The following is a 14,491-nucleotide window of genomic DNA, read 5'->3' as shown; positions in this document are numbered from 1 at the left end:
AATGCTCACTTGCCCTCGTGAGGAGGTGGTGATGGAAGAGAATTTAAAAATGCAGACAAGAGGCTGGAACACAACAAAACATTACAGCCATGGTGAGGAAAGACAGGAGGAAATCAGTCAAGTGTTTTTGAAAGGAAGAGATCTACTCGATGTCTGTAAAATCACTGTGGCACTGATGGATGGGAGCAGGACAAGCTAGGAGGCAAGACAGCCAGTAAAGAAGTGAGAGATGACTAAGAGCCAGAGCAAGAGAAGGTAAGAGAGTCTAGAGATATTCAGGAAGTATAAGAGTCAGGACTTGGGGCATGAGTGACCAAGGGGATTAATGAGAAGGAAGAATTGCGAGAGGAAATGAACGACCAGATTATAAAGCCTGGACAAGCAACATGTGTTCAGGTAAAGTTGCTCATTAGAAGGGCTGACTGGTCAAAATGGACTTTAGAAACATCAGAGAAAGAAGCCAGCCCTAATGCCTTCCCATGCGGATCTTTAAAAAGTTAAAAAAGGGCTTCCCTGGTGGCGCAGTGGTTGAGAGTCCGCCTGCCGATGCAGGGGATACGGGTTCGTGCCCCGGTCTGGGAAGATCCCACACGCCGCGGAGAGGCTGGGCCCGTGAGCCATGGCCGCTGGGCCTGTGCGTCCGGAGCCTGTGCTCCGCAATGGGGGAGGCCACAGCAGTGAGAGGCCCACGTACAGCAAAAAAAATAAAAAAATTAAAAAAATAAAAAGTTAAAAAAAAAAAGTTTAAAGTAAACCTGCTTTGAAAGCTTCATTTAATTTTAACTCTATGGTACAGACAACTATGAATATTAGTGTATTCTTTTTATTCCAGAACAGCTAAAAGCATAATCTTCTCTTAACTATCATGGACTATTTGTTTAAAAAAAAATTCAAAATGAATTTCCTTCTAGGTTCAGCTCAAAATCTACCTCGTCCATAGCCATCTGTGATTTCAAGTCTCTCCACCATAAGAACCCACCTTGCTTCTGACCACACAGGACCCCACTTGCTCCTCTCTGCAGGAACTTAGTGTCTGGTCCCAGCTAGCACAGACCAGAGGCTCCCTGAGGGCCAAGCCAAAGCCAACCAGTTTTGCTTCCCTTTTAACAGTTAGGGTCATTCACAGGCCTGATGTTTGATAAATAAAAAATATGCACACAGTTAAGATATCTTCAATTCTAAAGATTTCTTAAAATAAGAAAATAAAATCCTTACAAATTTAAGAACATACAACATTCTACAGATGAGTTACTGGCTCAAACAAGGACCAAACGGTTCTTTTCTAACTTTAAAAAGATGCTCTTAACACGGACGAACCCTGAAGACATTATGCTAACTGAAATAAGCCAGACACGAAGGACAAAATGGTATGATTCCACTCATATGAGGTCCCTAGAATACTCAAATGCAGAAAGTAAAATAGAGGTTACCAAGGGCTGAGAGAAAAGGGGACCAGGGAGTTATTATTGGTTGATGAATATGGTTTCAGTTTGGGATAACGAAAATGTTCTGGAAATAGACTGTGGTGATGGTCGCACAGCAATGCGAATGTACTTAATGCCACTGAACTATATACTTAAAAATGGTAAACTTTATGTCGTGTATGTTTTAAAGCAAACAAATTAAAAAAAGGAATATACAACATTCAACTGTATGCACTTCAACACAGTTGCAAACATGCAGTAGGAAACATAACTGGGTAAGTTGGTAGAGATGCAACATAATTATGTTGTATTATTTTGCCTAATTATTCAAAGAGAAGATAAAATAAATTGTATCTCAAATTTACATACCATTGTAGTTACAGAAAAAATTACTTTAAATAAAAGGAAAGATTAAGAATTTATAACTGCATTTAAGAAAAAGTACAAACCCTAAAAACAAAGATTTAAAACAGAACTGAAGTTTCCAAATAGTAAAACCATTAAAACAGACTCACATTTGTAAAGTATAAATGATCAAAATATAATTAAATGTGCTTTAGACAAAATGTATAAAATTTTGGTTTTCAAATATCTCCCTCAAAAGATTAAGTGGGGAAAAGTCTGTTAGGTATTAATCCACCTTTGAACTGAATGTAATTTAGCTAAATTTTTTGCAATTATTCACAAATTCCCCTGATTAAAAATTTCATGAACTATCTTAAAGTCAGGATGTTAAGAAATGCCTCAAAACTAAAACTACTTGGCTTTCTGTTTGCTAGAATTCAAGAAGAAAAACAGAATGCCTATGGATTACACTGCTCACATCTTAAATGGATCTTCATATGAAAATGTAACATAGGCACTTAAAACCTGAGGGGGCACGGTGTCCATTGGAACATGAGCACTGTCATCACACACACCTGGGGTTTGCTCTGTGCCCTCTGGCAAGTGACTTGACCAGAGGCCTCTCAGTTTCCAACTCTTTATAATGAGTACAGCCTCCAAGTTGACAGGAGGATCATATGAGATCACACGCATACAACCTGGCCCACTTCCCAGGGCTTGGGTGCCCATACTCTTCTCTTCAACACCTAACACTTTCATTCACCAGCAACCAGCACATTGCTGCCTTGATACACACCAAGGGGAAGCTCACATGATCCTACCAGTCAGGAAAAAATACCTCAAAAATTTTATTTTCTGTAATTTGTTAAATTACTCCCTAAAGTCCTACAATCTGGCTTCTGAGCACATTAAGCTATTGAAACTACTAACAACACCTTCAAATAAAATCTCAGTACTCATTGCTAACACAGACAAAATGTCTATAGCACTTCATACATGCTGGGCATTTCTCTCAGCACTTTATATGTACTAACTCACTTAATCCTCACAATAGTCCTGTAAGATGGATGATTACTATTAACTGCCCCATTTTACAGATGAAGCAATTAAGGCACAGCTGGTCAGTAACAGGATTTGAAGCCAGGCCATCTGACTCAAGTCTACTATGTCTCGGGACCTTTCCTTCTGTTCCACGTTCCTTTTTTTTTTTTTTTTTTTTTTTTGCTGTACGCGGGCCTCTCACTGCTGTGGCCTCTCCCGTTGCGGAGCACAGGCTCCGGACACACAGGCTCCGCGGCCATGGCTCGCGGGCCCAGCCGCTCCGCGGCATGTGGGATCCTCCGGGATCGGGGCACGAACCCGTGTCCCCTGCATCGGCAGGCGGACTCCCAACCACTGCGCCACCAGGGAGGCCCCCACGTTCCTTTTAAAACCATTTTCTGCCAACACTTACACTCCTGGATCTCCTGCCTCTCACATCTCCCTTTAGGGCGGTCTCTGCTGGTTCTCCTCTCGCTCTCCTTAGTGTCGGAATGCTGACATCTCCTCTTCTCACTCCTTTGAGGAGCTCAGGCACTCTCCAAGCTTAACTCTCAGCTTTATACTGATAATTCACAAATTTGAATTTCTATCCTTAAACCACCATGCCATCTCTTGGCCTGTTTAAGTCACTCCCTTTTCCTCTGCACAAATGCAAATTCTAACCACCCTCATCTCAAAATCTGGTCCAGTTGCTTTTGGTGCATAACAAAACATCCCAGAATTTAGTGGTGTACAACTATTTTATTATGTCCTGGGATTCCGTGGGTCAGGAGTTCAGACAAGGCACAGGAGAGATGACTGGCCTCTGGTCCACAACGTCTGGGGCTCAGTGGGGACGACTAGTTGGCTGGGGACTGGAATCACCTGGAGGAATCTTTACTCATCTGTCTAGTGTTTGGTGCTAGCTGTTGGGTGGGACCCCAGCTAAAGCCATCAGCTGGAACACCCAGTTGTGGCCTCGCCATGTGAGCTTCCTCACAGCATGGCAGCCTCAGAGTAACTGGACTTTTTACATGGTGGCTCAGGGCTCCAGAGTATCCCACATTCTTAAAACACTTTCCAATTAATCCAACCCCATAGTTCTTCCTCATCATAAAAGAAGGAATATATTAAGCATCAGGTGCTTTTCGCATACCTTCTTAATTCTTGTAAGAGCCCAGGCAAAGCAGGTATTACCATTCTTTATAAAAAGAGAAAGATGAAAATTAAGTTTGGAGACATGCCAGTAATTATACAGATAGTTAAGGGACAAGGTCACATTCAGACTCAGTCTCTTTCTTTACACTATATGGATCACAATGAAGATCAAGCTTGCAAATATATACATTTAACTATTTTTCTCTAATTCCAGGGTAAAGGTTTTCAGTAACCAGATTTTTCTTATTAGCTAGCCCTTAAAACGTTGTATTTCCTTTGCTCCTAGATTTGAAACAACTTTGTCACAACGATTTTAGTTTATCTATCTGAAAATACATGTACATACTTCAAAAATAAAAAACTGAAAATATAGTGAAAAGTCTTGCTTCTACTCTGGTCTGCCATCTGCCCAGTTCATATCCCTGATTAACATATAACCACTTGTGTATCCTCCAATTCTTAATGTCAATATAAACATTTTATTGTCCCCCGCAACATAACTCCTCTGCATCATTTAGCCATTCTAAGGGACTAGACATATAGCATGGTTCTTTTCATGGCGGCAGTGACTAACCTTGAGCATATGTCATTTCGTGTATGCAATTCCCAGAGGGAGGATTTTCAAATAGGATATGTGTATTTGTATTTAATAGATGTTGCCAAACTATCCTCCATAAAGATAGCTACACTCTCAACAGTAATATTTGTTTCCCTATAACTTCCATAATGTAATGCAGTATCAATCATAATGTAATGCAGTATTCGGCCAATCAAACAAGGAAAAAGTATATCTTTGGGTGGTCTGTGTGCATTTCTCTTATTGAAGGTGAGGTCAAGCATCTTTCCATGTATTTAAAGTCATTTGTATTTCCTTTCCTGTGAATTCTCTGCTTACATGTCTTGCCAATTTTTCAATTGTGTTTTTGGCCTTTCTCTCACATTAATTTCTAGCATCTCTTTTATATTAGTATGATTATCCTGTTGTCTACAATATGACTTGTAAATATTTCTTCCCAGTTTGTCATTTCTGTTGGTATCTGACCTGTGAAAGTTCTTAGTTTTTATATAAAGTAACAATTATTTTCTTTTATGGGTTCTAGATTGAGGCATAATTAGGTCAATCTCCAGTGCAGAATTAAGGAAATATATTAGAGAAATTAACAACCTTATATATCTTTAAGCTTTATTTAAAATACTTTTAAACTTACTGAATAGTTGCAAAGATGGCCTAAAGAGTTCCCATATATCTTCTTTATAGAAGAACTCCAGTTAATAAATTCAGAAGGAATTAAAGAACCAAACATCATTATTTTTCAACTTCTAAAAAATACTGGATCTAGGCAATCACCAATGGCTTCTAAAGTGAAGTGAAATGCCGGTGAAAAGCTCTGTAATGGACAACTTAGACTGATAACACTTAAAGCTAATCGATTATAACATCACAAAAAGACAACTAGATATTTAACTGCTTACCGATGGAAGCACCTGCCACCACCTACGAAGTATTCTTGACTAAATTTAAGAGTTATTTGGTGGGGGAGGGAGTGGGGAGAAGCAGGAAGGCAAGCGTCTAAATCTAACTGCTAGTATATAAGCAACTCAGGCGCTAAAGGAACATGTTAAATTAAATCGTGAGAAAAATAATGAGCAGAACGCAGAATGTGGGAAATTCTATAGGACAAATGACCCTGTTTCTTCAACAAATTGTTAGGGGATAAAAAAGAATACCAAACTAACAAATTTTAAAAAAACTTGAAGACATTTATCAAATACAATACGTGAATCTTGTCTGAATCCTTATTCAAACAAACCAATTTGTAAAGAGATACCTGTGAGAAAAATCAAAGAAATGTAAATATTGGTTAGATATTTGATATTAAGGAATTACTGTTGATTTCAAGTATGATAATATTTTTAAGTCTCTATTTTCAAGATATAGCAAAGTATTTATCAATGAAGTGACATACCTAGGATTTGCTTTAAAATAATTCAGTGGGGGAAGGTGTGTGACAAGAGGAACGAAGCAAGACCTATGTTTATGTTAAAGGTTGGGTGATGGGCACATAGAAACTCATTATACTATTCTAATTTTGTGTACATTTGAACACGTCTACAATAATTTAAAAACTGACTGCAATCCTGACAGATTTTCTAGAGATTCTTCCCCATGAGAATTTTGATGTGCCAGGGAAACCCCCCAATTGCTTCAATTGATACCTTGGAATAATATGTTGACTGGATATAGAAGAAGCCATTTCGCCAAACAGGTGAGTTTCTACAGGCACAGGACTCTATGAAGGACACAAAGATGTCTAAAGGATGACCTCTGGCCTAGAATAGAAGTGTTCAGGAGATCCAGTAGAGATAACTTCCATGGCTTTTCCATAAAGCTAATCCCCTACGTTTTTCTTCAGTGTATAAAAAAGCCAGCATTTACTGAGCACCTATGCACAGAGCACTGTGGTAGAAGAAAGACAAGTGTTAAGAAGGGGTCCTTGTCTTTTTTTCCCTTCAATATTTATTTATTTATTTATTTGTCTGCGCCAGGTCTTAGTTGCTGCACACGGAATCTTAGTTGTGGCCTGCGGGATCTTTAGTTGTAGCATGCGGGCTCTTAGCTGCGGCATGTGGGATCTAGTCCCCTGACCAGGGATCGAACCCGGGCCCCCTGCATTGGGAGCACGGAGTCTTAACCACTGGACCACCAGGGAAGTCCCAAGAAGGGGTCCTTGTCTTTAAGAAATTAATTCAAACATCTATCAAGTCATCTACATGTGCTGGGCAATTTGCTAGGCATTCAAAGGTGAGTACAGACAGTCCCTCTTCTAAAAAACTGTGACTGAGGCTATAACAACCAAATTCTAGTGAGTAAATATCCTCTCAATCTTGAGTATAACAAATTTACCTTGATTCAGACAATCTTTGATTAACCCCAATCTAAATTATCCCTCAACCTAATTGCCATAAACTCAGTAGAGAATGTATAACCATAGGGAACATATTCATTACATAAGCTGGAGTTATGAATTGTTCATATAATCTAGGATTCATAACCTAGGATTCACCAAAGATTAGATAGTTGCCCTCTCCTGGCAAATTTTATTACTGCAGTCTGACTCAACCAAATACTGGACTCAAATAGAGGTATACTGCAAATGAGTCAGTGGGGGAATGCCCAGGCATAGAAGAGTTTCTAGAGCTGGACAAAGAAAACAGCAGAGGGCTTCCCTGATGGCACAGTGGTTAAGAGTACGCCTGCCAATGCAGGGGACACGGGTTCAAGCCCTGGTCCAGGAAGATCCCACATGCCGCGCAGCAACTAAGCTCATGCGCCACAACTACTGAACCTGCTCTCTAGAGCCCACGAACCACAACTACTGAGCCCACGTGCCACAACTACCGAAGCCCATGTGCCTAGAGCCTGTGCTCCACAACAAGGGAAGCCGCCGCAATGAGAAGCCCGCGCACTGCAATGAAGAGTAGCCCCCACTCCCTGTGATGAGAGAAAGCCTGCACGCAGCAATGAAGACCCAACGCAGCCAAAAATAAAGAAAAGAAAAGAAAAGAAAAGAAAAAAGAAAAGAAAACAGCAGAGAAGATACAAAAAGGGAAGGGGAGGGGAGGTGATTCAAATAAATCAGTACAATATTATGATTAAAATTAAATAGATTATGATGATTCTCATTCTCTATCATTCTCCCAGTGCTGCTACTTTTCAGATATGATCTTGTGCAAGTTCTCTCTGTGCCCCAGTTTCCTTATCCCTAAAAACAGGGCTAATATTACCTACCCCGTAGGGTTATTGTGAGGATCAGTGAGGCAATACATGTAAAGAACTCACAACTGTGTTCAGCACATAGTAATCAGGAGTGTTTGTTGTTATTCAGATGTCAGTTCAAGCATCCACACTTCCCATCTCCTAGCGTAGATCAAGTTCCTTTGGTAAATGCTCTCACTGAGCTGTGTTCTTTTTTTTTTTTGCGGTACGCGGGCCTCTCACTGTTGTGGCCTCTCCTGTTGCGGAGCACAGGCTCCGGACGCGCAGGCTCAGCGGCCATGGCTCACGGGCCCAGCCGCTCCGTGGCATGTGGGATCTTCCCGGACCGGGTCACGAACCCACGTCCCCTGCATCGGCAGGCGGGCTCTCAACCACTGCGCCACCAGGGAAGCCCCGCTGTGTTCTTTTTATCACTAGATTTCTCCATCTATAATCACACTCATTCATGTGATTCTGATGAATATCTGTTTAGGTCTAAAAGACTGTCTGTTCCATGAGGGAAGGAACCATATCTGGTTTTGCTGAGCCTGTTTCCCAGCATTCAGTGCAGTGGTTGGCACTCAGTGAATAAATTAAATGAAATTATAAAGTTCCCAGTCAGTCTTATGAATAATAGCATTTAACATTGGTATAGGTTAAACTGTGTTGAAGGTTAAGTTGAAGTCCTAAAGCTCAGTACCTCAGAATGTGACCTTGGAAATAGAGTAACTGCAAACGTAATTAGCTAACTTAAGATAAGGCATACTGTATGGTAAGATAAGGCATAAAGTGGATTCACTCCTATGTGACTGATGTCCTTAAAAGAGGGAAATTTGGACAGCGACAGAAGCAGAGATGGGAGTAATGCAGTTGCACGCTAAGGAACACCAAGGATTGACAGCTACCATCAGAAGCTGGGAAGAGGCAAGGAAGGACCGCACTCCCCTCCCCATTCCCTGTGATTTTCAGAGGGAGTATGGTTTCACCGACACCTTGATTTCAGACTTCTAGTCTCCAGAACTGTGAGACAATAGCTTTCTGTTGTTTAAACAGTCCAGTCTGTGGTACTTTCTTTTTTTTTTTTTTGCGGTACGCAGGCCTCTCACTGTTGTGGCCTCTCCCGTTGCGGAGCACAGGCTCTGCGCAGGCTCAGCGACCATGGCTCATGGGCCCAGCCGCTCCATGGCACGTGGAATCCTCCCGGACCGGGGCACGAACCCGTGTCCCCTGCATCGGCAGGCGGACTCTCAACCACTGCGCCACCAGGGAAGCCCCACGTGGTACTTACTTTCTTATGGCAGTCCAGTGAAACAAAAACAAGTACCAGTTTGTTTAGTATTGCAAAGTCACGTGTAGGACTTTTCCTCCCAGGCCAGAAAAAAATGTTAACAGATAATACATTTTTAAAAGAAACTAGTAAGACCAGATTTTCTCCTCCATTCTCAATGACTCTTAACAGCTTTAATCAACTTTGACTACTCCCAAGTTCCAGTCATAAACTTCAATAGTCTTGTTATTTTTTCTTCTTTATTCATAGTACCTTTTCTGGCAATACACAGAACTAAGTCCTATGTAAGAAGTATTCATTAACAAAATGGAAATGAAACTTATTAGTGAATCAAGATTTAAATGAACTATACACATCTAAAATAGCACCTCTCAATAATGAGATTAACTTTTCTACAACCTACTTTAAAACATGGGACATAAACTCATCTTTTGGCCACAATATGGGAGGCTATGATAAATAAGTATTATCACATCTTAGAAGTTGTTACAATTCTTAGTTCATCATGGCAGTCTGATTTGGTAAATCACAGATGTTCATGATTCAAAAAGAAAAACCTTTTGTGAGTGCTGGCACATTTCAGTATGAAGTGGCTAAGGCTCATTTTTGTGTAAATAAACTATCTAATTGCCTCGCTTTAGCTTTAGAGAATAGTTGTCATCTTGTAGTGAACATGGTTGAGGCGGGTGGGGAAACAGTCAAGAAGTCCATCACTGGGACTTCCCATGTGGCGCAGTGGTTAAGAATCCGCCTGCCAATGAAGGGGACATGGGTTCGATCCCTGGTTTAGGAAGACACCACATGCCGTGGAGCAACTAAGCCCGTGCGCCACAACTACTGAGCCTGTGTGACACAACTACCAAAGCCCACGTGCCTAGAGCCCGTGCTCCGCAACAAGAGAAGCCACCGCAATGAAGCCCGCGCACTGCAATGAAGAGTAGCCCCAGCTCGCAGCAACTAAACCCGCGCACGGCAACGAAGACACAACACAGTGAAAAATAAATTTAAAAAATAAAATAAATTTATTAGAAGTCCATCACCTGTGATACCATCCCCTCTTCCTGCATTATATACTGGCTCACAGGCTTCCCAAATTTGGGACACTGTCAACTTGACTCATGAAAACTGCCTTGGCATCCTGGATAAGACAAGCTAAAACCTACTTCAACTAGAAATGTGACAGAAGACTCAAGACTCTTGTGTACTCCCATAAACTTATAAAAAGGACAACTGATGAGACAAGTTACATTCACTTAACCTTTGATGGATAATACGATCTAAGAGGTTGTTCCCATTTATACCCAGGAGAGGACAGGGAAAGGGAAGGGTCAGACACAAGAACATGAAGATCAAAGACCTCAGGCAACAGCAGACCCTCCAATTTAATTAGGATTCTGAATTTAAAAAATAGTGGAAATACAGGAAATATATAGAAAAGAAGACCTCATCAAAGGTTCTCTGAATATGTAAGAGAACTAGGATGTGGTTAAATTGAAATGGGATAGCAACAGATAAAGATGAGCTGGTCCAAGGATCACCCTGTGATGCTATTCAAAGGACAGCCATTCCTGGGAAAGGTGATAGTGTCTCTTCCAGCCCTCCCTCTACTACAAGCTACAGCCCAGTGGTGAACAGTAACCAGGAGACTTGCACAACCTTGACAGAGCCCCATTACAGGTGACCATAGATGCACCCATAATAAGGTACATACTGGAAAGTAAAGAAAGGTGTACCACGCAAGGGTCATGAAAATACGCTGCAGTGCAGGGAGAACTGACAAATTCCCCAAACACCAGAAATTAGCATCAATTCACTCAAGAGGAGCTAAAAAAAATAATTTGGGAAATGTAAAGTACCAACTTATTTTATGTTTTACAAAACTTAAGTCAACACTAGTAACAACTAATTAATATACAGAGATATAAAAGATGTTAAGTATCTTATCTACAAGCATAGAAAAGTGGCAGTTTCAAAGAAGTTTGCTTCTATCCAAAAAAATCTTTAGTGGTCATTGACTTATACTCTCTAAAGAAATAAAAATTAGGGATTGGATAGGAGTGTTTTCTCTATTACTTACTTCTGTATTTTAAAGTATCCTTCCTTCTCCCACCCAGGTTGGTCCAAGGCCTGGACCACCACCATTTCAGGTTCATTCCTTTAAGTTCAGCATCATCCTTGTCATCCTCTCCTCTCTGTCTTTTATTTATGTACCTCTAAGAAATCAATATTAAGCCCTTAAGTGTGATCCTCTAGACAGAGGCTTTCAAACTTTTGACCACAACAAATACAAGAAATACGACATTCTACACTGGAGCCAGTACATACCAGAAAAAAATCGTACCTATAAAACCTACTTGTAAGCTTCTCAAAACATTTACCCTTACTACATATGATAGACCGATTTTCTCCATTCTACTCCACCTTATTTTAATGCTGGTGACGCAAGTATTAGGTCCAAACTCAGTTTGAAATGCTTAGTAGAGAAGATACACTGACATATCTCACCAAGTAGCAACATAAGGAAGCAGGTAAGAGTTCTGCATTCAGGCTGCCTAGAGTCCAACACCAGCTCTACCACCTGAAGCTGTCAACCTCTCTGCCTCAGTTTCCTTATCATGGGGTAAAAGAATAGTGTTTACCTCAAAAATGAGGATTAACCAAAGACAATCCACATAAGGCACTTAGAGCATAAAAAGTATTCAATTAATGGCTATTAATAATCCTTAAATGGTGTGTGACATTTTTACTATCGTAAAATACATATAACACTCATCATCTTAACCATTTTAAAATGTGCAATTCAGTGGCATTTAGCACATTCACAATGTGTGCAACCATCACCACTCTCTAGTCCTAGAACATTTTCATCTTCCCAAAAGGAAACCTGGAACCCATTAAGCAGTCACTCCCCATCATTCCACCCTGTCCCCCAGGTCCTCTTGGGTAGGGAGATGATTAGAGTCCCCCTCATCTGATTTCTGTTCCTAGGTCCATGGACTTTTTAAATAATAAATTAATACTTGACTAGAACTGTCTTCTAAGGTAGAATGAAGTGTTCTTTGCAGTCAATAGTCCTATGGCTCATGAGACAAACTTCTGCTAATCATTTCTTAAGTAAACCTTCTGAGACACTTTAGGTCTCAAAAGTCAGGAGGACCTGACTCTCGAGGTCAGAAATCCCTCTCTCCTGTGAATTCTATTAGGGCGATTCCCAAAGCCTGACCAAGTGCGGTGGACACTTTCAGTGTCCACAAGGGGCAGACTGAGCAAGGCCCTAAGAAGATGTTTCTTCATTACATCGTGGAATATCACCAAATGGTAGAATATTCACCAAATGAAGAACGTTTATTCTTCAGTCTTTGCATTTTGAAATTCTGCATTTGAGGATCCAAACTTTTACCAACAAAGGTTTAAAAAGTAAACTTGGACACAGAACTAGATATCCATTTCTTGGCTTTAAGATGTACTGTCATTTCCTTTATGTGCCTCACCCCTCTCACACTGATTTCTCACCCTTCCTTTGGGGTGGGGGAGACTGGGCAAAAATAACTGTTCTTCCCAGAATCTATTCAGGAATTCTCCAGAAACTTGATTGGGGAAATAACCTGAGCAGGGAGGTTACCTTGCAAAGCAGCACTGTTATTCTTTGAGAAATGGTGAAGGCAGAAGGCTTCTTAGGCCAAAGGAATAAATGTCACCAAGAGGTACAGAAGATGTGAACTGGTAAACAACGCCCTTGGTCCGAGCTGTGCAAGTCAGATCTTTTTTAACTTTTTTTTTTTCTAATTAATGACCAACATCGCTCACCCAGCAATTAGGCAGCGAAGTCCTCAATCATTTTCTACCGCCACCCCGCGCCCCCTACTTCCCGACCTCCTGGGCAAAAGCCTGACCCTCCTCAGGCGCCGAAAGCACTGGGCCAACCCGGCTCCTTTGGGATGCGTGGGTGGGAAGTGGGTGATAGAGGGACTCCGGGTCCCACAGCCCAGCGAAACTCCCCGACTCCCAGGAAGTCGCTTTCCTGCTTTGGGGTTTAGGGAGTGGGGGAGAAAAGGCGGAGAAGGCTTTAAGCAGCAAACTAACCCCCCAAAAACCTCACACTTCAAACTCCAGGAAAGCCCATACCCAGAACTATGCCAAATTCTGCAAAGTCCTGAGCTCGAGTGAACTGGATGTGAACAAAAGAGAATTACGACTTTCGGAACACCCGGGTACCCTGGCAAGTCAGCGAGAGTGAGGGTCCCCGAGATTGCAGCAAAGAATCACCCCCGGCTTCAGACACACAAAGCCAAGGCTTCACCCCAGACCTACCAAAAATGAGACCTCCAGAGCAGAGATGACCTAGGAAGCCGTCACTTCAACGAGCCCAGGTGCACGTTCCTCGGGCATCCGGCCCTGGGCGCTCAGGCGACAAGGGCTCCAGGCTCCCACCCGGGGGCGGGGGTAAGGGGCGTGGGGAGGCTCTGTGACTGCGGTCCCGCCAACCCGAGGCTGGAGGAGAGGGCCGCGTGCAGCGAGCGGGGAGGACCCCGCGAGGGCCGCTTGAACCAGTCCCCGGGTGGAGAGGCCGCTGACTCCCACCGCGCCCGAAATGCGTCCCACGCAGGGCCCTCTCCTTGGCCGGACGGCTGGGCCAGGGCCGAGGGTGGGGGTCGGAAAGTGACAGCACTCGGCTTCCTCCGCCAAGAGTGAGGAACTCCGGAAACTTCCCGGAGCCGGCGCGCGCTTCCTGCAGCCACCTCCCCAGTGCCCAGCACGCCGGCCGGCGGGCGCACTGACCTGAGATGGTCTCCTGGTAGCCCTTGGTGAAGAACTGCATGGCCGTGGCCGCCCTCCAGGGCGTCTTGAGCAGCCCCTGCCGCTGGGGGTCCTCGCCCAGCGAGCGCAGGATGGAGGAGTAGGCAGCCGCCAGGTTGGGGAGGTTCAGCTCGTTGTCCTCCTCGCTGCGGGGCCGCTCGCCCTTCCAGCCGTCCGCCGGCTGGACGCTCTTGCTCTCCGGCCGCGGCTGCTTCTCGGTGGGCGTGCTGGGCCTGGGCCGCGGCGGCTCCCCCTCGGGGAACCCATTGCTGCACCGAGCGTCCCGCGGCTTCGCCTGCACCCTCCCCGGGCCCTTCTCCATGGACCTGCCGCTGCCGCCCCGGAGGGACCCTCGGACGCGTCAGGGGCTGCAACTGAACTTCGCCGGCGGGCAGTGGGCTGTGACCGCAGTCACCTGAATAAGGCAGGCCTCGGGCCAGGGGTACGCTCCGAGCCCGGAACAGTAGAGACTGAAGAGTGCCTCCTTTTTATGGGCTGGCGGCTCGGCCGGCGCCGCGGGGCGTTTCCATTGGCCGAGGCTCCTGGCGTCATGGCGCTCACTCCGCCCCTTCGCCCTGCCCTCCGCCGGGTACACTGGAAGCCGGCTCCTGTGGCGCGGACTTTGTCTGAGTCCGTGGCGTGGACTTTGTCCGAGTCCGTGGCGCAGACCTTGTCCGAGTCCCTCCCGCGCCAGGCAGGAGG

General features: G+C 43.7%; 1 protein-coding gene across 2 annotated transcripts in view; it reads right to left on the bottom strand.

Moving 5' to 3' along the window:
- GCH1 (GTP cyclohydrolase 1) overlaps positions 1 to 14,263 on the bottom strand; it is a 50,656-nt gene extending 36,393 nt beyond the window's left edge. For both annotated transcript variants that reach the window (XM_060098097.1, XM_060098098.1), the window contains exon 1: positions 13,772 to 14,263. In XM_060098097.1, coding sequence (XP_059954080.1) covers positions 13,772 to 14,111 — 340 coding nt within the window. In that variant the 5' untranslated portion in view covers positions 14,112 to 14,263. The remainder of the gene's footprint in view (positions 1 to 13,771) is intronic.
- Between the last annotated feature and the right edge of the window lie 228 nt (positions 14,264 to 14,491).

Source organism: Mesoplodon densirostris, chromosome 4 (genome assembly GCF_025265405.1).
Source record: "Mesoplodon densirostris isolate mMesDen1 chromosome 4, mMesDen1 primary haplotype, whole genome shotgun sequence".
NCBI lineage: Eukaryota > Metazoa > Chordata > Mammalia > Artiodactyla > Ziphiidae > Mesoplodon > Mesoplodon densirostris.
This window is presented reverse-complemented; position numbering and strand designations above follow the sequence as displayed.